We start from the raw sequence: 27242 nt of genomic DNA on the forward strand, positions 1-27242 counted from the left end.
ACACACAGGGACAGACAGACACACACAGGGACAGACAGAGACACACGCAGGGCCGTCTTTAACGCGGGGCAAAAGGGGCAGCTGCCCCGGGCCCAGTTGATCGTGGGGGCAAAAGGCAACTGCCTCTTGAGCCCCGCTGGCCACTGCCCACAAATGACCAATGACATTGTTTAAAAGCATTCTTTAATACAGAATGCTAAGTAAAATGTCCATTGAGGGTTAAAAAATACTAAAATAATTACTCACCTCATCCGCTTGATCGCGTGGTGAGCGCGGTAACGTCAGCGCAGGTCCTGCTGAATGAAGATACAAGATCCTTCTATCTTCATTCAGCAGATCCCTGGTCACATCCTGGATGTATGGTGCTGGTGGCCAGATTTGGCACATAAAACAATAGCGCTTGCATATGAATGAGTGATCCTGGGACAACATAGTATCTTATAGACACCACTTTAAAGGGAAAGTAATACATTGTGTGTTGATATACACCGACACTGTAAATAAACAATATTGGCACACATCTCCCACAGTGGACAACTATATACTAATGTGTGAGAGATAACAGTGAAATGGTTGCTGTGTCCTTATAATTTGTGGACAAATACCGCCCTCTCACATTGAGCTTGTTTTTGTAAATCTAGTGTTTAAAAAGTAGTATTAAAAAAAATGGTATTTTAAGCGTTCTATTTATTCAGGCAGTTAATCAATGGTATAGAATTTCGCATAACGCAAATCTAGTCATCAAATATAAGTTGATCCTTATTTTTTTTTAACCCTCAATGGACATTATACTTAGCATTCTGTATGAAAGAATGCAATTATTTTCCATTATAGCCATGTTATAATGGAAAGTAATAAAATCTACAGAACACCGAACCCAAACCCAAACTTCTGTGAAGAAGTCCGGGTTCGGGTCTGGGTACCAACATTCAGTTTATCACGCGTGTGGAAATCGTTTTGCACTCGCATGGAAAAAACTGAACAACGCAATGCAATCACAGACAAAACTGACTGAAATTGTGTGCGCGTGTGTGTTGTGGTGGAGGGCGTGACTGCATGCTGGGGTGTGGGAAAGCGGGATCCAAGGGGCCCAAGTAAATTCCTGCCCAGGGTCTAATCAATATTAGAGACGGCCCTGCACACACACAGACACACACAGACACACAGACACACACACACACACAGACAGACAAACAGACACACACACATACAGCTAGGCCTCACCACATTCCAGCCTTGCTCTTCTCTGTACAGTAATACAGCTCTCTGCTCCTCTGGCTCCTCCCCTACTGGTCACATGGGCAGATGACATCAGGAAGGTCCTTTAGCCTGGTAGGAAACTCCATCTACCCTGTTCTGCATTGCTGGGGTAAGCTGCCCTAGAATTAAGAACAGGCAGTTTAATGAAGACCAGGACACATCTGCAGGAGTGAGCGGGCACAGTGGGCCCCTCCCCCCCCGGAGCTGTGGGCCCCGTCACTTGCCCTGGTGCTGACTCCGGCCCTGTGTGGGAATCCTAGTAGTCAGAGCCCATTGATCAATGTTTTATGACATGCCATAACACATACAATATTTTTCTCGCCCATAAGACGCAGGTTTTAAAGGAGGGCGATAAGAAGAAAATTTTTTAATTAGACCTCAGATCAGACCAGCAATTAGACCCCTAATGTTAATCAGACCTCAGCTAACAGCCCCAATCAAACCCCCAATATTAAGAAGACCCTCAGTCAGACCTCAGATCAGACCCCCAATGTTAATAAGACCTCAGATCAGAACTACAATCAGACCTCAGCTCAGAACCCAATGTGAATGACCCTCAATCAGACCTCATATAAGAGCCCCAGTATAAATAAAATCCCCATTCAGACCTCAGATCAGCCCCCATGCCTCAGAGTGGCCCCCAGCCTCAGATCCGATTAAATAAAAAAAATCCACTTACCTCTCCTTCTCGGGACTCTGCCTCTCCTCACCTCCAGTGCTCTTCTTCTTCCTGCTGTCGGCTGTGCTGTGATATGATGCGCACAGCGTGAGATCACAGAGCGTCCTCACGCTGTCCGCAGCCACAGCACAGCTGATGGCCGAGGAACAGGAAGCGGTGAGTACAGAGCCCAGAGAGCGGGCTCCGGTACTAATGAGCGCTCAATAGTATTCGTTCCATAAGACGCAGTGATGCCCCCCCCCCACTTGGGGAAAAAAGTGCATCTTATGGGGCGGAAAAAAAACAGTACTGGTAGAGAAATTCTAGTACATTGCATAAAAAGAACGATAAGTAACCTACTCTGCAGATCCACATGTACAGTGAGTGATGGATTTAGCAATTCTGCAGAACATGTCTGTATCATGCTTTACTAGCTCCTACAGCACTCTATCTAGAAAATGCTATTTTCACACAGTAAGACCAGTTTACTTCATTTATTACAGTTTATTTGAGATATAAACGTACAGTTTACTACCAATTATAGCAGAATAATCATCCAGGTAACAGAAGTATAGCTTGAGATTTCCCACAAGAACAGTAATAACAATGTGAAAATAGACATTACCCGCTAATTTCTGATCATTCTGAACTACATAATCATATACTTCCTGAGTGCAGAAGACGCTGTGGAAATGACGGGGTTCAATACCAAACATTAGAAAGCAAAATATTAAGAAGCATTAATTACTGTGTATCTGAGAGTTGATTGCACAGCAAAGTGAAATATTTAGAGCCTGGATTTAATGACATGTCAGTTGTCATTTTGAGGTGGTTAATGACTACATAAGGAGTGTGGTTCCTAAAAAGAAATGAATTTAGGATCAGTATTCACCAATTTGGACCAAAATAATTAGTAAATAGTAACTGATTAAAATTAGAACAAACAACCCCAAAATTAGAACAAACAACCCCAAACTTCTCAGCCTTCTTTTAAGGTTCATGATGTATGATTTTGGCCCAGGAACCAAACACCACTGACTAATTTGATCCATACTCTGGTGCCAATGATAATAAAATATTCCTGGAACCAGTTATACACTGTTACGGTAAACATTACTTTGCTGCAGATAGAACATGCAGTCATAAGGCAAGAGGTTAAGATTTAGCTTAAAGGAAAGATATTACTAAAAAATGTATCTGCTCCCTTAAAATCAGAGCGTAACACACATCCTTTTTCCTAATCTGTTTTTATATTTTTGTTTGTAGATTTTTTTAATTGTATTTCCTGAACATTATTATGGGGGCTGCCATCTTGCCTGAGCCGTTCTTAACAGCATTTACAAAGCATTAACAAAATTGCTTTACGGCAGCCCCATGGTCCATAGACACAATGGTCAGGAGGGGAACTCATTGACTTCTATGGGAGAGTTTTCTAGGCATGCTCTGTGACCTGTGCAGAGGTCATTGTACAGGGAAAGAATTGATAAGCTTTCACAATCTCCGTGTAAATGGTGGATCCTGTCTTATCTATACACAGAGGTGGTATTAGAACAAGTTAACTGCAGTAATCTGTACAAACCAAGAAGTGGCGCCAATTATTAGACATAGTGGCAAGTGCAAAAACTGCAGGATATTTTGTTTGTTTACATAAAAATAACATCACCAAAATTATTTAAAAATATGTTAAACATAAAAAAATGATTTAAGCAGCAGGTCATTTTCTGCTGACACATTCCCTTTAAGTAACATTACAAGATGAGGAATGTGAATCCTTTGGCAGATGCAACAACATCAAAACAGGAGACTGAAGTGTGAACACAGGAACAAACAGTAAGACAATCAGGCTGTCCAGGAACAAACATGGAAGGCGCAGCAGGGCCATGGGTGGAGTATCAGTGTAGTTTGTAACTATACAGTAGAGTAGAAGACTCCAAAAGTAGAGAACAGGGGGTCAGAAAAACCAGAACAAAGAACATGGATGGCAGATGCCTGAGTGTAGACACAGGAGTGTAAAGAGCTGGATGAAGTCTAGTGGTACAAGAGAGCAGTTCAGGAACCAAAGGAGCACGGTGACAGATAGCAATCAGACAGGTAGTACCAGTAAAACTGCAGTTTGTCACATGCACAGATGACAATTTCCAGTGGAACCGTGCAGTGTCTACTAGTAAGTGCACTGTAAGTGTAAAGAGCATCAAGATGTAATATACTGGGGTCCCAAATGACAGGTCTTTCACTCTAATGGACCCATATCTTCCAGCGGATAGATGTTTAATGGTTCATTATCACTGCAGCAATGCCCCTTTTTTTCATAGTATTGTAACTGCACAACCCCTTTAATCTAGAAGTGCACGCTGCCAGTTTTATATTTATAGGAAGCCAAAATTGCGCTTTTTAGACTAAGGCCTCATGCATACGACTGTATGTATTTTATAGTCCACAAAAGGCGGATCTACAAAATACACATGATATCTATGTGATGTCCGTGTGGTATCCATTTTTATTTGCGGACTGATTGGCTTCTGTGGGTGTGGGGTCTGCATTTAGTGGCCAAGTATAGGACATGTTCTATCTTTTTGCAAAAGATGAACATGTCCTTTCTAAAAAGCGGACCATGGACTCATAGACGTCAAAGGGTCCACAAAAAAAATAATAAATGGATGCAACACAGACTTTACACAGACATTATCTGTCATGAACTTACCAGTCTGGACTCCAGTGCTGCGGTCTCTGGCTGTGGCCGTGCCATGTCCCAGTGACGTGCTGCCCGGCCGAGCCCCAAGCGTACCCCGGTGACACGGTCGCTTCCATAGCTATGGAGCACAATGCTCTGTTTCTCCCCGCAGTGTATGCTGGGGGAGATTAGTAGGGGATTGGTTCTAGGTGTGTCTGGTATTTCTGCGGGCCGAGTGACAGCCCAGTCATCCTATGGATATGCAACTTGTGCTCTGGTCCTATAGAGCGCTTAGTCCATGGACCTATGAGGTTCTGATCCAGGGACCCAGCACTCTATTTAAATCCCCTGCTGGCAATACACCTTTGCCAGTGATAGTCATTGACTCCCTAGCTTTGCTCCTGGTTCCGTTTCTGTGTTCGTTTGGATTGCTTCTATTATTGACCTCAGCTTGCCTTTGACCACTCTCTGTCTCGTGTTTTGGTGCTGTGTTTCTAGTCTGGTTCTGACTTCGGCTTGGCTGTTTGACTACCCCGTCTCGCTATTTGATGCTGTATTGTCCGCTCTGTTCCGACCTATTTCTGTATGACTCTGTCTCTGTATTGTTCTGTCTCTGGGTGTGTCTTGGACTTCCACAGAGTAGGGAACGCCAATCAGTTGCTACTAGCCCAATACCAGAGCTTGTGAGCCACTGGTTGGGAAACAATATCATTCTGTTAATAAGCTCTATTTATTTTATAGCTTTCAAGAAGATTTTTACATCTAAGCTTAGGAACACGTGAACGTAAGTGAAGCAATTTCATTTTCATTATCTTCTTTCTCGAGAAGACTACTTCTGTAAATTCTAAAATTTCTAAATAATTTTCTCTCTTCAGATTCAAGAGACAACGAACAGGATTCCTAAGTTTTATTTTACGTGAATTAATGTCTATCTGTGTACGTATCTATCTACCTATAATTTTTGTGCACAGAGGCCTGAGCAAGATACAGCTTCATCCATCTGCATCCATTAACCTACACATGGGTCAATAGTCCAACATTTCAGAAGAGAACAGGTTGTTGTATATGTATATCAAAATATATACGTATATATATATATATATATAACACAACATGAATCATCTTTACTTCTGTCCTGGCAAATAAAATTAATTGAAATGCTAAATAAAAGTTAACAAACTATTTCTACATTCTAGTTGAAGAGATTTTTATATTGGAAGGGATAAAAATATTTTGAATGAAAGTTAAAAGGGGTTATCTAGGACTAAAAGAGTGGTCTAGACCTACCCGACCCAGGGTGGGGGTGATGCTCACTTGGACCCCACCACTGGATCTGGTCTGTTGGGCTCCCAGGCCAACAGTTCCACACCCACATGCACCAAGGACAACATTTATCTATGGGACACACATGCAGCCAATCACAGGCCACAACGGTGACCTGCTTCCTTTGCGTAAAGCGAGATGTCACATGTGATATAGGAGGATCAGGTCACTACTGTGACCTGTGATTGGATTTGGCTGCAACATTCACGTGTGCCCCAGTCAATGGTTGTTGTCTTCAGCACACGTGGGAGCAGAATTGCTAGCCCGGGAGCCCAACAGACGTGATGCAGTAGCGGGATCAAGTCAGCATCACCCAAACCCTGAGTCGGGCAGGTCTGGGCCACTCTTTTAGTCTTGGATAACCTCTTTTTTAGCCAGGGGCAGACTAAAAGTGGCCCCCATATTGTTGCTGGGCCTACCGGGACATTTCCCTGTTAGGTCTGTGGCCATCCCGGTTTTTAGCCAATATGCCTCAGTAAGCTCTGAAAGTACTGTTTGCTTAAAAGGAATGTGTCATCAAAAAATGACCAATTGTTTAAAACAAGTATATATTTTTCAGGATTTTTCTGACTAGACTTTTCTTTAAAATCTTGCTAACCTACTGCATGTATGTTTGAAGTCTGTAACCATAAAATACTTAAATCTGAAGAGCTGTAGACTTAAAATACTAGTAATTTGTAACATTTCTTTGTCAATTTAGATGTGTTTAAGGCTACTTTCACACTCACATTTTGGCTTTCCGTTTGTGAGATCTGTCATGGAATCTAACAAGCATTCTAAAAGGGATCAGTTTTGCCCTAATGCATTCTGAATGGAAAAGGATCCGCTCAGAATGCATCAGTTTGCCTCTCCATTCCGCTCTGGAGGCGGACACCAAAACGCTGCTTGCAGCGTTTTGATGTCCGGCTGACGATACGGAGCCAAACGGATCAGTCCTGACACACAATGGAAGTCAATGGGGACGGATCCGTATGTAATGGCTCCGTTTAAAGCGGATCCGTCTCAAAACATTTTGTTAATTGAGCATGCTCATGAATTGTCCCCTCCCCAAGCATCCATCTTTGATTCGGCAATCTTGGATAAGCAACTTTGGAAAGAAACTGGTAAGTATAGGACGTTATAATGTCTATCTATCTATCTTTCTTTATCTCTTTCTATCTATCTATCTCCGCTATCTATCTGTCACGATCAGTTTGGGGAAAAAACTCCACACTAAACACAGGAGGGAAGGGGAACAGTAACTGGGCCTGGAAACTATTGAAGGAACAGGTCACCTCCTAAACAACCCTAATCCGGGCCCTAAATACCTATCAATATGAATAGACCTTGAAGGTAGGAATATTCATATGCTGCATACCTAGGCCCTTATATCCCTATAAGACTCTGGAAGGAGGTTAGTACCAGAGACAACCCATTCCTCCACAGATAGACGAATGGAAGTCTCTGTCTCAGGCCCAGATACAAACAACAGGGAATATAACAAACACAAAACAATAAGAAAAGACAAGACTTATCTGAAAGTAGAAAACTGTCAATTCCAGAAGCACTAGTTAGAAGGCAGGAAGAAAATCTATAAACTGCACCTCCAAGAGTGAGAAGCGGCTACTTATGGGAAAAGTAAATTACCAACAAGCAACACCTCAAGCAAGGGGTGTGGCATTCACCAAAACACAGACACAATAAGATCCACAGTGAACTTGTCAATTTAACCCACAAGTTGCCAGTCTCTCCGATCTCCTGGTACCTGCCACGGGAACGTCCGTGACACTTTCTATATATCTATCTATGGGGGAAGCTGATGTCACTGAGGGGGGGGGGGGCTTATGGCACTGAGGGGGGCTTCTGGCACTTGGGGGTCTGCTGGCACTTGGGGGGCTTATTGCACTTGGGTGGCTGCTGGACCTGGGGGGGCTGCTGGCACTTGGGGGGCTGATGGCACTTGGGGGGCTTATGGCACTTGGGGGCAGATGGCACTGGGGGGACTTATGGCACCGAGGAGGGGCTGCTGGCACTTGGGGGGCTTATGGGATGGGGAGGTTTATGGCACTGTGGGGGAGATTATGGCACTGTGGGGAGACTTATGGCCACTGTGATTCTCATCAGCCACCATATGCCTCTCCTCAGCCGCCATGCTTCACTTTTTCCACTGTGCCTCTCATCTGCCACCGTGCTTCACATCTGCCTCCTTGCCTCACATCTACACTCCTTTTTTTTATTTGTACTTCAAAAACATGATCATTGGAATAATAGATTTTTTTATATTTTTTTTTAGCATTTCCAAAAAACCTTAATTATAAGAAATTTCGGTGGTGGGCAAGCACCAGCTTATCTCCTCCAAAGTAAGTTCTTTAAATAAATATGTTATAAATTTGATATCTCTGTCAATGTTGCTCTAAACATGTTCATATAACATTTTTTAATCTGCGTTTGGTCTAGTATTACAGATGTCTTCACCATCTTAACAGAGAAGCCCACCCAGAAGGCGCCGTCGCATAAGGCAGCCGGTAAGTATAATAAGCAACGCTTGGAGTTTGTAATATTGTTTGATTCATTGCTAATCAGTATGTGCTTTTATTCTAGACGTCTTCTTCAACATCCTCCGGCTCACCTGCTGGGGCCGGCTCACCACCTGGGGCCTCGGTGTCACCGAGGGGAGGTGGACCGAGCAGGGACCAAGGCTTGCAAGAAGCAAGTATACAGTATATAGTTATATTCTTATAAAAAAAATATCAAAACCCAATAAACATGGGTAAAATCAACAAGGAGCGATCCAGAGACACTCCGGGCACAATTAAAGGGACATCTGGGCAAGGAGACCATGACAGATTCGTCACAAAAGCGAGTACACCTACCGCAAGGACCCCAGCTAATATGGCACCGCGCACAGAGCTGACCCAGCCTCCAGCAGATACTGATTCAGAAGATGAGGAGGGAAGTGTAGCGGCAGCACCTGTTATACAGGAACACCAACCTGTTTCAAGAGCATTTATGCGCCAGCTTTTAGCTGAAGCACTAGACCCTCTCATGCAGGAGATTAAAGACTTCAAGCAGGACATTAAACAGCTGGGGGATAGAGTGGATGCACTAGAGAACTCCCAGGCGGCCATAGTGGAGTTTGAGACAGTGATTTCTCACAATATGGACTATACCCAAGCCCACCTGAACTACCTCTACAATCAGTTGGAGGACCAAGATAACCGAGGTAGGCGGAATAAATTAAGACTGAAGGGGTTCCCATAATCTATAACAGTGGACTCCTTCTTACATGTGCTGCGGGACTTCTTTGCTGAACTGCTAGGCGCAGACATGGCAGACAAAATAAAGATGGAAAGGGCGCACCGTGCCCTGAGGCCTCTGCCAAGCCCAACGGAACCGCCGAGAGACATTATATTGTAAGCTCACTAGCTTCCAAACTAAAGAAATGATACTCAAAGCCACTAGGAAAGCTGCACCTTTAAAATATTCAAATGAGATTATCTCAATCTATCAAGACCTCTCGCCAATAACGCTGAAGAAGAGAAGGGCGCTTAAACCACTATTAGATGTGCTATAAAGGCGTAAAATTACATACAAGTGGCTATTCCCCTTTGGCCTGCTTGTCAACACACCAGAGAGGAAAATGGTGGTGCAAGTGTATGTTGATCTTAAATGACTGTATGACTTCCTTGAAGTGACAGACCTGCAAATCCACGACTGGAACCAGGTACAAGAGCTAACAAAGTTACCTGTTCTACCCATGATCTCCACCTGGACCCCAGCAGGATCAGGGAGACGCTTTAGGCAACAGAGAAAATATGGGACACCAGTCAACCGAAAAAGTGCTACGTAAAAGGACTGAGATTCTCCTTGAACACCCAATCCATACCTACCTCAGAATCCAAAGGGATGGGTGAAATGCTATTGTATATGTTGGACTACCAGCAACAAACATTTCTTTCTTTTATTCTGTCAGATATTCTATTACTCTTCTCCTACTCATAACCATCCCTCTTTGTAAGATTTACGTTTGAGGTTTAGCCATGTACTGAATCTGCCCGTTCATCCCAATATGATCCTCTTGGTGGGAGCCTACGCCCGTAGCATAGTTATATGTATGAGACATGGTTGCAGCTTCAACCTAGAGCTGTGCTCAGTTTGTTTTTTGTTTACTATGGCGACGATTAGAGGAGTCAGATCTGCAACATGTTAAATAAGTAAAAGGTGGACGTCCTGTTATTACAGGAAACACACTTCCAGACTAAGCATGTCCCAAGGTTGGGACACCTTATATACAGCCAATGGTACCATAGCACATCCCCTGACTCTGCTTCAAAGGGTGTGAGCATTGCTTTCCACAGACGACTCCCTTGGTCGCTGCACTCCATGCTTACGGACGACGAGGGCAGATACATCAAATACATCAAAGGGACCCTGGGCTCTCAATTATACACCTTTGGATGTGTGTATGCACCTAACACAGCTTAAGCCCCATGGCTTAAAAAAGCACTGGAAGCTTTTAATAATTTACAGAGGGGTTGGCAGTTCTGGCAGGTGACTTGAATGTTGCACTGTTTCCTGAAATAGACAGATCCAATGGTACATCCTCCAATCTTCAATATGCACTACTGCGCATTCAAAGTACTAAAGCAGGTTTAGTAGACAGTTGGAGAGCGCTTCACCCGGGAGAAAAAGATTTTACATACTACACTCCAGCCCACGTCACGTACAAAAGGCTAGACTACGTTCTCGTATCTACGCTACTCCTCTCATGCTGCAAACAGGCCTCAATTGGATCAATCGTGCTATCTGATCACACCCCTATTTACCTACAGTTCACCCTTGCTGACTCCCCTAAGAGGGAGATGATTTGGAGACTGAACGAGATGCTGCTAAATAATCCTGACAATCTGAAACATATTGCAGGGAAAATTGAGGAGTATTTCACATTCGATGAGTCCCAAGACATTTCTCCAAGTGTGATCTGGGACGCTCACAAGGCAGTGATGAGGGGTCACTTTATTTCATTAGGTGCATATACCAAAAGAAAAAGAGAAGCGGAGGTCCAAAGTATACAAACACAAATCCAGTCACTAGAGTTGTTGCATAAAAGGAGCTCCACACTACACCAGTTACCTCAGATCGCAACTTAAAACTATACTCAACAAAAAAACTGCAAAACTATACCTTTCAGCTAGATTTCGTTATTACGCACATGGAGACAAGGCGTCAAAATTTATGCTCTCCCAACTAAAAAAGAGGAAAGTCCACTCATACCTACATAGCATTCAATCGGCTGCAGGTCAGACACTCCAACAGACAGATCAGATAGCCAAAAGATTCACAGAATATTACTCTCAACTTTATAATATTAGACCACACGTAGACGAGCGAGAGGAGAAGACAAGGATCCTGGGAATGACAGACTGGCTCAAATCCCTCCATCTCCCTAAGATTAACAAAAAACAAACAGATTCCTTAAGTGGACTATTAACACTTATAGAGCTTAAGCAGGCACTTAAAACCTCCCTGTTACACAAAAGCCCGGGCCCAGACAGCCTCTTTATGAAATATTATGACTCCTTTCCTGACCTGTTGCTTCCCAGACTCCTTCTAGCATGTAATTCTACCTGGGAGGGAAAAACGCTACATCCTCACATGCTGACAGCTCAAATTACTATCATACCAAAAGAGGGTAAAGATACTACTTCCTGCTTAAGTTACAGGCCAATATCTCAACAATGACCTAAAGTTGCTGGCAAAGATGCTGGCCCTAAGGCTACAACCGCTCCTCCCTAGGCTAATCCATGCAGAACAGGTAGGATTTATTAGCAGTCGGGAAAGGAGAATGAACACAAGTCGGATTACCTGATCCACTACGCACATCGCACCTCCACACCCCTAGTCCTTTTCGGCACCGACGCCGAGAAGGCTTTTGATAGGGTCAATTGGGCGTACATGTCAAAAGCCGTGCTCCACTTTAAAATCCCAGAAAATTTCATAAAGGTGGTATTGGCTATGTACAAACACCCTACTGCCCGGGTACTAGTAAAAAGTACCCTGTCACCCTCTTTCAAAATAGGGAACGGAACCAGACAGGGGAGCCCATTATTCCCACTCCTGTTTGTCCTCTCAATGGAGTTGTTGCTGCAGGCCTTTAGACTAGATCAGTGTTTCCCAACCAGTGTGCCTCCAGCTGTTGCAAAACTACAACTCCCAGTATGCCCGCACAACCAAAGGCTGTCCGGGCATGCCGGGAGTTGTAGTTTTGCAACAGCTGGAGGCACACTGGTTGGGAAACACTGGACTAGATAATAGGATACAGGCGATAAAAATACAGGGGGAGGTTCACACGCAAGCCGCGTTCGCAGATGATCTGCTGTTAGTGTCAAACCCTACAGAGGCTTTCCCTGCGATCCATGCAATAATTGAACAATTTGGCACATATTCCAATTTTAAAGTGAACTTATCAAAATCAAAAGTCCTAAATATCACTTTAGACCCATTAACCCAGGTAGCAATAGAAAGAAGCTCTCAATTCAAATGGGCACCACATAGTATACCCTTCCTAGGCATAAACCTTAACCAAATCCCCAAAACCTATACCAGGAAAACTACAAAAACAACAATATTATTAAATCATAGGATGTCCCATTCACCTCCTGGTTTGGATGCAGATCACTACGTAAAACAATCATCCTCCCTAAATTCTATACTATTTGCAGGTCCTACTCATACCCCTACTGAGCACCTTTTTCACACAACTGAAAAGAATAATAGCCCAATTCCTCTGGGACAAGCGCAGACCTAGACTCTCATGCTCCTAAATAATTAAATCAACCAAAGAAGGGGGAGTGGGGGTTCCTGACTTTTTTCAGTATTACAGAGCTATACAGGGTCTTAGCGTTTTAAAGTGGATGTGAAATATCCCAGGGAGACTGGATATATCCCTTGAACAAGCCATGTCAAAATACCCCTGCGCTCCCTAATTCTAGCTACGACACACAAACAAGACATTCTCAAAAATGTTGATAACCCGCTAACACGCAACACGGCTAAGCTCTGGCACATAAGTTTGGAAAGGTGTCTACTAACAAACCCCCTATCCCCATTACTCCAAGTTAGGGATGTGCTATGGGACTCCACTCCAGAGTTTAGGTCCACACTGACAGTGGCCTGTAAGGATAACGCAGGTGTAATATGGGACATACTAAGAAATGACCTTAGTACGGCAGACCCCAACATAGAAGATTTTCCACTTCAGAGCCTATCTACCATTCATAATCACATCTCGTCCATGCTCTTAGAAAGCTTCAGACACCTACTGAGATGGAAACCACATGTTTTGAATGGATGGCCATGGGTGCTAATGAACTTTCAAAGAAAATCTCTAAAATATATACGGCCCTTCTCTCCAAGAGCAAGGCTGGGAAATCCATTTTTATTACAAACTGGGAAAAGGATTTGAAACAGCCTTTTTCAGAAGACGACAGTAGGTCTCTACTGACGCGCACTCCTAGAGTATTGAGGTGCGTGCGCTTGCAGGAGAACTACTACAAAATTCTCACAAGATGGTACTACACACCAGAACAAATAAATAAACTATTTCCGACAACTCCACAGACATGTTGGAGATGCCTCCAAGACACAGGTAAATTTTTGCACATTTGGTGGTCGTGTCCCTTATTGGACACATGTATGTGAGACTCTGTCTAAACTCTTCAAAAATGGGGTAAACCAATCACCACAGTTCTGCCTTCTGGGGATTATCCCATTCACCACACACTCGAAACAGAAGGAATGCTTGTGCCAACACAAGTAAGCGACAGCGCGAATACTAATTGCAGCGCACTGAAAATAAACCGCTTTCCCAGATATCTCACACTGGCTCAACAGATGTGACCAGGTTTACCGTATGGAACAAATGGCCCACTGGGAGTCTAATTTAACACCTCACTTTGAAGGTACATGGGGTGCCTGGAAAAAATGTAGGAACCTCACTTAATTACTTACTCTAACAGTGTATAAGTACTTACCTGACCCTCCCTTCCACCAGGCTGCATCAGTTTACGTTATTATAATGTTTTGTTATTTGTTCAGAAGAAGGTACTCAAGACATGAAAATTTGTTTAAAATATTGTTATATTGTCTGTTTAACATCTGACACAATATTCCATTGTACTGTACATCTCTATATGATGATTCCAATGTATGCTTCTCCGTATTGTGTAATGACAATGCATAAAGTGTTGTGACTTTCGCTGCATCAATAAAATATCTTTTAAAAATAAAAAAATAAAATTATGGTTTACAATTTTTTAATAAATTTTTTTCAGCAACCAGCACCTAGAGCCGCCAGGCAGGATCCCCCAGTCTCCTCCAGAGTTCGTGGGAGAGCCCGTGGCAGTCAGTGATGTGTAAGTATTGAATAAGTACTTCTAATTTGCATTTGGTTTTTGGACTTTTAACTAAATTTTATTTTTATTTTTCTTTCAGGGTTCCAGAGGCTCCGCCAGGGAAGATGAGGAGTTCGTTGTCCCTCACATCGACAACAAACTTCTCATCCAACTGGTGGAGCCGCGTCCCGCTTTATATGCCACACTGACCGCCACCATGCCGACCATCATCGCACCCAGCGGCTCTGGAGGGAGATTAGTGTGAGGTTGTTCACTAGATGGGGGGATTTGACCGCGGCGGCTCAGAGGCAATGTGGTCAGTACAGCAATATGTTTTTTTAATGAACATTCCTATTGTTGTAAACCTAACATCATGCTAATAAAAAATAAATAAAATAATTCACAGTAAAAACTGTTGTCATTCGGTGGCGGTCTATCCAGGACCGCTTCAAGAGGGACTACATCCAGGAGGTTCAGGCACCGAATGGATCCAGAGCAACCTCAAGGCCGCCTTATATGTATAGTGCGGCCTTGGGGTTCCTAAGAAGGACGCTGCTGCTAAGAAGGTAATTTTTTTTTTTTTAAGTCCTGGAAAAAGCATTTGCTTTCCTCTCCCTCTGAGTGCAAGGGGCTGTCTGAGACAGAGGAGCGTTTGTCCCCTCTGTTTCGGGCAGCCACCTACGGTCGGAGGGACAGCAGTTCTCTCCCTCTTAGTGCAAGGGGCTGTCTGAGACAGAGGAGCGTTTGGCTCTTCTGTTTTGGACAGCCCCCTATGGTCAGAGGGACAGCAGTTCTCTCCCTCTGAGTGCAAGGGGCTGTCCGAGACAGAAGAGCGTTTGGCCCCTCTGTTTCGGGCAGCCCCCTATGGTTGGAGGCAGCCATAGCATAGAACTTAGATGCAGTATTTGAAGGTCAATTATTTACTTTTTTTTTCTACAGAACTGCCAGCAGCACTCGAGAGCCTGAACAACCTCTTGAGGCGGACCCAGAATCAACCACCAACACAAGCCCTCCTGTCTGCCATGCACCTACTCAGGACAGTCCCGGTCCCCTACTAGGTCCCTCTGCTCAACAGAGGCTCTTAAGTTTCAGACCACATTTGAGAGCCCCGTTGAGCAGCCAGAGATCTAGTAGGAGCCATCACAAAGACTATGTGAACCTTGTAGAGGTCATGTCTGACGCTCTAGAAGGTTTTGCAGAAGAAATAAAGGTAGGAAGGGAGGACTTGATCTGCCGCTGGGAGGGGGCAGAGTCAGCGCATCATCTCAACCCCAACTACCATTATGCGCTAACATTTGTCCCTGTGATGGACCAAATGTTGCCCAAGCAGCTGCATTACTTCAAGAAGAGGTCGTGGGAAATTTTGCACCTGTCCCCAGCCAAACCCTGCCTCCCATCCCAAACCTAACTCTATACCACACATAATCCCATCCCACTTCCAGCAACCTTCCCCTTTCCAGCAACCTTCCCATTCCTGGCAACCTTCCTATTCCAGAACACCATCCTATTCCCGAACACCATCCCATTTCCACACCCTTGAGCATGTGTCCCCTCCTGCCTCTCTTTCTTCTTCTCCTCCTCCACACTATTTTCCTTCCACTTCTTTCCAAACTCCCTCCTCCACACATGCTCGGAAACACTCTAGATCAGACCGTTCTTCTTTCCACACCCTACAAATCCACCCTGCATCCTTTCCTGAGGCCCGTCATTTTTATTCAGCCTACACAGAGGGCTAGCATTGCCAGCTCAAGACAGGCCACACCGCGACGGTCCACCTCCCCCTCAAAGTTTCAGCAGTTATATATATATATTTTTTTGTTATTTATATATACATATTGTTATTTTTTATAGGAATAAAAAAAATGAGTTTACTTGACTGTGTGTGTGCTTTTTGTCCAGCACAGGGGATCAGCAACCTTGGGCACTCCAGCTGCTGTGAAAGTAAATCTCCCATCGGATCACTACACTGCGTTTATTATAAACGCCCTTGGGTGTTTTAGTTTCAAAACGGCAATAGTGCCAAAGGTGGCTGAACCCTGAACATGTCATGTTGCACGATCAATAATGGGCTATCTTTCAGCTCCTTATTGATCGTATTCCCTCCGATTGGCACATGAACAAGCAAATGCTTGTTCATCGGTCAATCTTGTGCCCTTTCACATGAGCCACGGTCCATGTGAATCAGCATCATCACGAATTCCTTAACTACAGAGCGCTAAATTTAAATTTCATTCTTTAGTTAATGATTTCCAGATATCGCTCTCACATAACTAGCGTGATTAGCACAAGGGACACGCAAGGGACATGCTGCTGTTAAGGGTCCATTCACACGTCCGTTGTTTCTTTCCTGATCTGTTCCGTTTTTTTGCTGAACAGATCTGGACCAGATCTGGACCCATTCATTTTCAATGGGTCCTGAAAAAAAATCTGACATTGTGCTGTCCGTTTTTTTTCAGGACCCATTGAAAATGAATGGGTCCAGATCTGGTCCAGATCTGTTCAGCAAAAAACGGAACAGATCAGGAAACAAACAACGGACGTGTGAATAGACCCTAAAGGTGTTGTCCGGGTTTCAGAGCTGAAGCTGGACATCAGGGTCGGCTCCAGGTTCATTTGGGCTCTTGGGCGATAAAGTCTCAGTGGGCCCCCTTACATAGTTATAACTCTCTGAGTACAGATATTGTAGTAGATATCACCTGCAGTCCTATGTAAAACCACAGACAACACAGTGATGCTATCTGAGTACAGAAAATGTAGTAGTATTACTTGTAGTCCTATGTAAAACCACAAATAACACTAGTGCTGTTAATGTGGTAGTGTTACCTGCAGTCCTATGTAAAAACCACAGTTAACACTAGAGCTGATAATGTGGTAGTATTACCTGCAGTCCTATGTAAAACCACAGATAACACTACTGTAGATCATGGGGTAGTGTTACTTACGTCCTTAGTGTGCCTCCCTGTGCCTCTCCCACGGGACTTCCATGCTGGTAGCGCTGCCTCTTCTTCCTTCTTCTTCTTGCCCCGCACAGAATGTCCTGATGCAGCAGCGTCAAGACATAGGAACACTGTGGGCATGGTGATGGTGACACACACATGGAGAGACACACATACACACACACACAGGGACAGACACATACATATGGACAGACACTTATACGATGGTGAGATCACCACAGAACCTGCTGTGTATGGGGCAGGCTCACGGCCGCAGTCTGCTCCATCCATTGTCTCAGCACCGCATAGTGAGTGGGGCTGCCACATTATGTAAATTCATGTATATGAACAAGGAAAAGAAATGCACAGCAAGCAGTAAAGCAAATATTCCTAAAGGCTTAGTCAGCAGCATGTCCAGCCTTAGTCAGCAGTGAGTGAGTCTGTCATTACTGATAACTTATCACTGAAGTTATCAGTAATGACAGACTCACTCACCGCTGACTAAGGCTGGACATGCTGCTGACTGAGCCTTTAGGAATATTTGCTTTACTGCTTGCTGTGCATTTCCCATCCATATACATTACATTAGATGTGGTAGCCTGAGGTTAGGTATACTGGGGGGGGGGGGGTCTAAAGAATTCCCCCACAAAGAGGTTTGGGGGGGGTCCCTCCCCAAAAACACAACACCATGCATTAAAGCACCACACCATGCATTAGCCCTGCAGCCACCCCCTCATGTTACTGGTGTGTGGTGTTAGTGGTCACATGTCAGAGTCACTCACATCTCACACTGACGGCTGCCCTGCTCCTGGTTTCTTCGGCGCTCAGTGTCTTCAGCTACTCTCCCGCTGCTGATCAGCTACGCCTCTGCTCCGCCCCTGCTGTGTTCACGTGCACGTTCCTCCAGTCCTCCTCCGATCTGCTGGAGATCCTGTGAGATGGCAGCGCAGCGCAGCAGCAGCATAAAGTTAAAGTATGTCAAAATGTTTAAAGGGAACCTGTCACTAGTTTTATGGTGTCCTAACTAAGAGCAACATAAATAAGTGACTAATTCTCTTAGCAAAAAGCTAGGTCACTTTCTTTAATTGACCCAGTCAATCTGCCAACATCTTGTATTGAAAAGCTTCAGCTCATAATGATGAGTCCTGAATATTCATGAGCTCCTGACTCTCCCCGTCTACCTGCTGCCGATTGACAGTTTTTTTCCATATGAATCAGCAGCAGGTGGGCAGGGGAGAGGCTATAGCTCTGAATTTAAAAAATTACGTCACGCTGGACTCAATGACATCACGCTGGACTCAAATCAGCTCATTAGCATGCAGCATCTTTGTGTGTATATTATGAGGTAACCATCTGTCACACCAGTAAGTTAATACATCTAAGATACTTTTTAGTAGTTAATGATTGTATATAATTAGTTAGATTATAATCAAATATCCACATGCCAGGTTCCCTTTAACCACCTCCCGACTGCCTAACGCACCAATGCGTCCGGGAGGTGGTTGATTTACTCCTCCTGGACGCATCGGCGCGTCATCTCGCGATACCCGAGATTTCCTGTGAACGCGCGCACGCAGGCGCGCACGCTCACAGGAACGGAAGGTAAGCGAGTGGATCTCCAGCCTGCCAGCGGCGATCGCTCGCTGGCAGGCTGGAGATGTGATTTTTTTTAACCCCTAACAGGTATATTAGACGCTGTTTTGATAACAGCGTCTAATATACCTGCTACCTGGTCCTCTGGTGGTCCCCATGTTTGGATCGACCACCAGAGGACACAGGTAGCTCTGTAAAGTCGCACCAAACACCACACTACACTACACCCCCCCGTCACTTATTAACCCCTTATGAACCCATGATCACCCCATATAAACTTCCTGATCACCCCCCTGTCATTGATCACCCCCCTGTCATTGATCACCCCCCCCCCGTCATTGATCACCCCCCTGTAAGGCTCCATTCAGACGTCCATATGATTTTTACGGATCCATGGATACATGGATCGGATCCGCAAAACACATGCGGATGTCTGAATGGAGCCTTACAGGGGGGGTGATCAATGACAGGCGGGTGATCACCCATATACACTCCCTGATCACCCCCTGTCATTGATCACTCCCCTGTCATTAATCACCCCCCTGTAAGGCTCCATTCAGACGTCCGCATGTGTTTTGCGGATCCGATCCATGGATCCGTAAAAATCATTCGGACGTCTGAATGGAGCCTTACAGGGGGGTGATCAATGACAGAGTGGTGATCACCCATATACACTCCCTGATCACCCCCTGTCATTGATCACCCCCCTATAAGGCTCCATTCAGACGTCCGCATGTGTTTTGCGGATCCGATCCATGTATCCATGGATCCGTAAAAATCATACGGACGTCTGAATGGAGCCTTACCAGGGGGGTGATCAATGACAGGGGGGTGATCAGGGAGTGTATATGGGTGATCACCCCCCTGTCATTGATCACCCCCCTGTCATTGATCACCCCCCCTGTAAGGCTCCATTCAGACATTTTTTTGGCCCAAGTTAGCGGAAATATATATATTTTTTTGTTTGTTTTTTCTTACTAAGTCTCATATTCCACTAACTTGTGTCAAAAAATAAAATCTCACATGAACTCACCATACCCATCACGGAATCCAAATGCGTAAACATTTTTAGACATTTATATTCCAGACTTCTTCTCACGCTTTAGGGCCCCTAAAAAGCCAGGACAGTATAAATACCCCACATGTGACCCCATTTCGGAAAGAAGACACCCCAAGGTAATCCGTGAGGGGCCTATTGAGTCCATGAAAGATTGAAATTTTTGTCCTAAGTTAGCGGAAAGTGAGACTTTGTGAGAAAAAAACAAAAAAAAAATCTATTTCTGCTAACTTATGCAAAAAAAAAAAAATTCTATGAACTCGCCAGGCCCCTCATTGAATACCTTGGGGTGTCTTCTTTCCAAAGTGGGGTCACATGTGGGGTATTTATACTGCCCTGGCTTTTTAGGGGCCCAAAAGTGTGAGAAGAAGTCTGGAATCCAAATGTCTAAAAATGCCCTCCTAAAAGGAATTTGGGCACCTTTGCGCATCTAGGCTGCAAAAAAGTGTCACACATGTGGTATCGCCGTACTCAGGAGAAGTTGGGGAATGTGTTTTGGGGTGTCATTTTACATATACCCATGCTGGGTGAGAAAAATATCTTATTCAAATGCCAACTTTGTATAAAAAAATGGGAAAAGTTGTCTTTTGCCAAGATATTTCTCTCACCCAGCATGGGTATATGTAAAATGACACCCCAAAACACATTCCCCAACTTCTCCTGAGTACGGCGATACCAGATGTGTGACACTTTTTTGCAGCCATGGTGGGCAAAGGGGCCCACATTCCAAAGTGCACCTTTCGGATTTCGCAGGCCATTTTTTACACATTTTGATTGCAAGGTACTTCTCACACATTTGGGCCCCTAAATTGCCAGGGCAGTATAACTACGCCACAACTGACCCCATTTTGGAAAGAAGACACCCCAAAGTATTCCGTGAGGGGCACGGCGAGTTCCTAGAATTTTTTTTTTTGTGTCACAAGTTAGCGGAAAATGATGATTTTTCATTTTTCTTCTTTTTTCCTTACAAAATCTCATATTCCACTAACTTGCGACAAAAAAAAAATAATTCTAGGAACTCGCCATGCCCCTCACGGAATACCTTGGGGTGTCTTCTTTCCAAAATGGGGTCACTTGTGGGGTAGTTATACTTCCCTGGCAATTTAGGGGCCCAAATGTGTGAGAAGAACTTTGCAATCAAAATGTGTAAAAAATGGCCTGCGAAATCCGAAAGGTGCACTTTGGAATGTGGGCCCCTTTGCCCACCATGGCTGCAAAAAAGTGTCACACATCTGGTATCGCCGTACTCAGGAGAAGTTGGGGAATGTGTTTTGGGGTGTCATTTTACATATACCCATGCTGGGTGAGAAAAATATCTTATTCAAATGCCAACTTTGTATAAAAAAATGGGAAAAGTTGTCTTTTGCCAAGATATTTCTCTCACCCAGCATGGGTATATGTAAAATGACACCCCAAAACACATTCCCCAACTTCTCCTGAGTACAGCGATACCAGATGTGTGACACTTTTTTGCAGCCAAGGTGGGCAAAGGGGCACATATTCCAAAGTGCACCTTTCGGATTTCACCGGTAATTTTTTACACATTTTGATTGCAAAGTTCTTCTCACATATTTGGGCCCCTAAATTGCCAGGGCAGTATAACTACCTCACAAGTGACCCCATTTTGGAAAGAAGGCACCCCAAGGTATTCCGTGAGGGGCATGGCGAGTTCCTAGAAGTTTTTATTTTTTGTCGCAAGTTAGTGGAATATGAGACTTTGTAAGAAAAAAAAATATTAAAATAAAATCATCATTTTCCGCTAACTTGTGACAAAAAATAAAAAGTTCTATGAACTCACTATGCCCATCAGCGAATACCTTAGGGTGTCTACTTTCCGAAATGGGGTCATTTGTTGGGTTTTTCTACTGTCTGGGCATTGTAGAACCTCAGGAAACATGACAGGTGCTCAGAAAGTCAGAGCTGCTTCAAAAAGCGGAAATTCACATTTTTGTACCATAGTTTGTAAACGCTATAACTTTTACCCAAACCATTTTTTTTTTTGCCCAAACATTTTCTTTTATATCAAAGACATGTAGAACAATAAATTTAGCGAAAAATTTATATATGGATGTCGTTTTTTTTGCAAAATTTTACAGCTGAAAGTGAAAAATGTCATTTTTTTTTGCAAAAAAATAGTTAAATTTCGATTAATAACAAAAAATGTAAAAATGTCAGCAGCAATGAAATACCACCAAATGAAAGCTCTATTAGTGAGAAGAAAAGGAGGTAAAATTCATTTGGGGGGTAAGTTGCATGACCGAGCGATAAACGGTGAAAGTAGTGTAGTGCAGAAGTGTAAAAAGTGGCTTGGTCATGAAGGGGGTTTTAGCTAGCGGGGCTGAAGTGGTTAAAGAGGCCGCGGAAACAAGTGGGCCCCCTAAGGAACAGTGGGCCCCGACAGTTGCCCGGGTATGCCAGATGCTGACGCCGGCCCTGCCAGACATAGACAGAATTGCACCTGGGCAGCCGCCCTGATGTCAGCAACGGAGCATTTCAAGCTCCAATGTCCTCCCTTAGAGAACATTGGAGAATTGGTGGAGAATTCTGCCAGTGTATTTTGTGACGTTATCAGCTCTAATGGGCAGGGTTTAGCGCTGCCCTAGCTGTTTTGCAGGGTAGGGCAGAGCTAAAGCCGGCCCATCAGTGCTGGTGACGTCACGGGGCTCAATGATGGGCGCAAGCCTCCGCCTGGCAACACAATGGAGACCCCTGTACGTTACCGAATCTCCAAAAATGCCTCTGTCCTGCGCGATTCCGCTGAGCTTAGTGGGGTAGTCTGGGTGAAAATATGGGTATGTCTGGGTTCAGCCCTGAACCTGGATAACCCCTTTAACTAGCATTATTTCTCGTGACAAGGCAGATTGTGTGAAGTTGTCAAACAACAAAAACACAAATGTGCCTTGCAATATTGAGGAAGGGCCAAAAGCTTAAAAGGGGTTGTCTCAACAAAGACGATAGGGGCATATCGCTAGGATATGCCAACATTGACTTATAGCTTATAGTTGCGTACCAGCGCATGTACATGCACCTATATTGAGAACATGAAAGTGCTGGTGAGCGCACTGCACAAGCACATCATCCCCTCCCTTACTTTTCTATGGGTCCTCCAAAAATAGCTGTGCGCTGTATAGGCTGTTTCCATCGGGCCCATAAAAATGAATGGGAGCACTGGACGGTCATGTGTTGTGCTCTCCAATTCAGTTCAATGGAGAAAGTGCTTGGTGGTGGCCCGACCGGACTCCTCCAGCACACTTAACTTGTGTGGCCATGTCACCGATATAGGTGCAAGTCCCAGCATTGGGACCCACAGCTATAAGGAGGGAATATCCTAGTGCACCTAATGTCTCAGAGGAGACACCCCCTTTAATAACTATATGTGTGGCTACTACCCTTCACGTTTATTTCACAAAAGCTAATGCTGCCCAGGAGGATCTGGACCGTGTGCATGTGCAGTGTCCCACTCGTGTACGTGGGTACTGCAAAGTTGTTATATTATATGTTGTATCATGCTGTATTGCACTTTTGTATAAAGATCCCTGTTAACAGGCTGTTAGGTGCATTACACATATTCCACCACTAGATGGGGATAGCACCAAAGTATATATACCTCAGTTCAGGCCTAGTTTTGGAGGCAGAGGAGTAGTAGTTGAAGGAGTGAGAGTGCAGTAGATAGCTGTGATAGTGGAAGTCAGCTCAAGTGAGAAGGAGTGGATAAAGTTACAAAGGACAATAGTCATTTTACCAGGCTTTAAGGACCTTTGGATTCAAGGTGAAGGATTTATTAGCTTCCGGCAGCCTCACCATTAATAAGCTGGAATAAGGACCAGATTCAGGACTAAATACCTGTGAGTACACAACCTCCTACCATAGCCTGAGATATAGCCACATATACAGCCTGTTACCTGGATTTACAGTATTCAAGTTCCATATATATGAGAGAGAGAGAGTTGGATTCAAACCCTGCCTCATTTTTCCATCTGCATATTACCACCACTCTCATCATTTTGCACCACCAAGGTGCTGGCATCACGATACTACCTAATTCAGGGGCCCAGCCGCAGAAAATCCAATCACCATCAAGGGCACCTCGATCACCACCTGGCCGGTACACAGTCACCTCACAAGTTATCCCCCTGTGGCTGGTGTGTTGCAAAAATTGGCGACATGAACAGGATTTTGGATTTTTCGCTGATTTTTGTGTCACTAAAGCTGCTTGCTGTGACTGAATTGGCTTTTTCCTTGCACCCAAAATGGCCGCCTGAAGTATATTTCTAATTACTGCTGCCCTATTACTCTGCAAAATGCCCCGCTTGGTGGGAAAATTAAGTGCCACCCTTATATGCAAAATAACTTAGACGGCCCCTTACACCTCCATTGTAGTGATCCGGGAAGGCCGACTCTGTATGCAAAACACTGCGCCACCTCTCCTGTCTGTCAGACGCACTGGAGGGAGGAGCCGGCGCAAGAGGGGAGCGTGACGTGCGTGCACACGCCCGAAAAAGACGCGAGACTACGCGTGTAACCAAGTGGGAGTAAAGTAAAGGGAAGACGGATACCAGCCATCCTCCATGGAATGAGCATATCATAGTGCTCCAACTCACCTGCAAACCTAAGGACCTACCAGGTACCTAAAGTAGTGATTTTAGGAGAGATTAACTCTAGTCGGGACTGTTTGGAATGCAAGCTACCCTACCGAGCACCCTATTCAGCCGGCACTGCGATTCTTAAAGGGCCATAGACCCACAAAATAAAGGTGGCCCATAGCAACGTAACATAACAAGTGTGCAAAGCCGTGTTTAACCTACATTCTATTGAGCACCTGCCGTTACTATGTCGGTACAGGAAGATAATGTGCAGCCTGACCTCAACATGTCCCCCGCAGTGGCCTCAGCCGGTCCTAAAGCATCACCAGCCGCTGCAGCACCAAGTATGATGCCTTTAACAATGCCTTACTACTTTGGGGCACCCTGGTTCCCATGATACTTTGGGGAAGCTCACACTTTAAGAGACTTTAAAGAAAAAATCTTGCTGTATTCAGGTTGTACCCTGTGTCAGTAGAACAACAAATGGAAATTCTTATTGCGCATTTGGAAGGAGCTGCCCTCAGAGAAGTGAAATCCTGGCCAAGCTGAGAGAGGAAAACGTTGGAGCAGATATTTGAATGACTCTACACAACCTTTGAACCCAAGACTGTGTCAGAGGTCAAGATGAGATTCTTTAGCAAGAAACAGCAATCTGGTGAGTCACACAGAGACTTTGCATTATCATTATAGGAAGCCCTCAGAGCTGTTGTATAAGTAGATCCCCGTGAGGCAGAAAACGAGGATAAGACACTTAAAGAACAATTCATTGAAGATGTTAGTACAGAAGCCTTAAAGAGTCAGTTAAGGATGTTAGCTGCTCAGCACTCAAGTTCTACTTTCCTAGACTTCAAAGAGTTAGCCATCAGTATTCTGGGAAGAAACCCACAATAAGAGCCTACTAGGCCTGCTGAAATATATATGGATAAGCCAGTTGTATCTCCAAAATGTTGCCCTACAGTCAGTCAGGCAACCCAAGCTCCAGTTCCTGATGCAGTTGCTGCCTTGACAGAGAACTTCCTGACCAAAAGTCAAAGTAAGTTGAAAGTATGTAAAAAACTAGAACAGTTTGAAAACCCTAAGTGCTGGAGGATGAGACGCCATTACCAAGGAAGCATTTCCCTCCTGATCATAAAAAAATATATCCCAAAAACTCTGGTGGACGCCCTCCTGAGTGCTTCAATGCTCAGAGGCGATACAGTTGCACATACTGTCACAAGCCAGGCCATACAGGAATGATGTGCTGGCCGTTAACCCCTTAAGGACACATGACGTATCGGTACGGCATGTTTCCCGAGTCCTTAAGGACACATGACGTACCGGTACGTCATGTGTTGTTCCGATCACTGCCGTGCGGCCGGCTGTGATCGGAACAAGGTGCCTGCTCAAATCATTGAGCAGGCACCTCGGCTAAATGCGCGGGGGGGTCCCGTGACCCCCCCATGTCCGCGATCGCAACAAACCGCAGGTCAATTCAGACCTGCGGTTTGTTGCGCTTTCTGCAGTTTCTGATCGCTGCGGTCCCTGACCGCGGCGATCAGAAACTTTAGTGTGGCGAAAATATATATTTATCACCCCCCCTGCACCTCTGAATGATTTTAGCCCGGTGGGAGGTGCAGGGGGGGTGTTGCGGGCGGTGGGGGCGGTGCGGGAGGCGGGCGGTGCGGCAGGCGGGATCGCGATCCCCCGCCCGCCTCCTATTGCATAATCGTTGGTGTACAGTGGGTATACCAGGGTGCCAGCACATTGCTGGCACCCTGGTATAAACGGCTGACATCGGTGATGCGATGTCAGCCGTTTAACCCTTTCCATACAGCGGTCCGTACGGACCGCTGTATGGAAAAAGTTAACAGTAAGAGGGAGCTCCCTCCCTCTCCGATCGGGGGGCTGCAGTGCCTTTGCAGCCCCCCAATGGAGAGGGAGAGAGCCCCCAGACAGCCCCCCCAGAGCCCCGTCCTTACCCTTCCCCGTCTGCGCAGTTCTGACCATAACTGAGCAGACGGGGAAGGTTCCCATGGCAACAGGACGCCTCTCAGGCGTCCTGCTGTCCATGGTGCTGAACAGATCTGTGCTGAAAGCATAGATCTGTTCAGTGTAAGTAAAATATAGTACAGTGCAATATATATTGTACTGTACTGTATTATACAGACATCAGACCCACTGGATCTTCAAGAACCAAGTGGGTCTGGGTAAAAAAAAAAGTGAAAAAAAGGTAAAAATCAAAAAACACATTTATCACTGATTAAAAATTAAAAAAATAAAATTCCCTACACATGTTTGGTATCGCCGCGTCCGTAACGACCTGATCTATAAAACGGTCATGTTACTTTACCCGAACGGTGAACGCCATAAAAATAAAAAATAAAAAACTATGATGAAATTGAAATTTTGTCCACCTTACTTCCCAAAAAAAGGTAATAAAAGTGATCAAAAAAGTCGCATGTACGCCAAAATTGTAACAATCAAACCGTCATCTCATCCCGCAAAAAATGAGGCCCTACTTAAGATAATCGCCCAAAAACTGAAAAAACTATGGCTCTTAGACTATGGAAACACTAAAACATCATTTTTTTTGTTTCAAAAATGAAATCATTGTGTAAAACTTACATAAATAAAAAAAAAGTATACATATTAGGTATCGCCACGTCCGTATCGACCGGCTCTATAAAAATATCACATGACCTAACCCCTCAGGTGACCACCGTAAAAAAATAAAAATAAAAACGGTGTAAAAAAAGCCATTTTTTGTCATCTTACGTCACAAAAAGTGTAATAGCAAGCGATCAAAAAGT

General features: G+C 44.6%; 1 protein-coding gene and 1 long non-coding RNA gene across 2 annotated transcripts in view; both read left to right on the forward strand.

Moving 5' to 3' along the window:
* The window catches only part of MARCHF10 (membrane associated ring-CH-type finger 10), a 41720-nt gene extending 36102 nt beyond the window's left edge, over positions 1-5618 (forward strand). Inside the window, exons 10-11 of the mRNA XM_044299546.1 lie at positions 5331-5373; positions 5465-5618. Of these exons, the coding sequence (XP_044155481.1) occupies positions 5331-5373; positions 5465-5493 (72 nt within the window). The 3' untranslated portion in view covers positions 5494-5618. The remainder of the gene's footprint in view (positions 1-5330; positions 5374-5464) is intronic.
* Positions 5619-14295: 8677 nt separating this feature from the next.
* On the forward strand, positions 14296-16044 carry LOC122942607. Its single transcript, XR_006390601.1, has 3 exons — positions 14296-14600; positions 14691-14850; positions 15224-16044. It is a non-coding gene; the product is annotated as an uncharacterized LOC122942607 (long non-coding RNA).
* The last annotated feature ends 11198 nt before the right edge of the window (positions 16045-27242 follow it).

The sequence above is a fragment of the Bufo gargarizans genome, chromosome 6 (assembly GCF_014858855.1).
Source record: "Bufo gargarizans isolate SCDJY-AF-19 chromosome 6, ASM1485885v1, whole genome shotgun sequence".
NCBI lineage: Eukaryota > Metazoa > Chordata > Amphibia > Anura > Bufonidae > Bufo > Bufo gargarizans.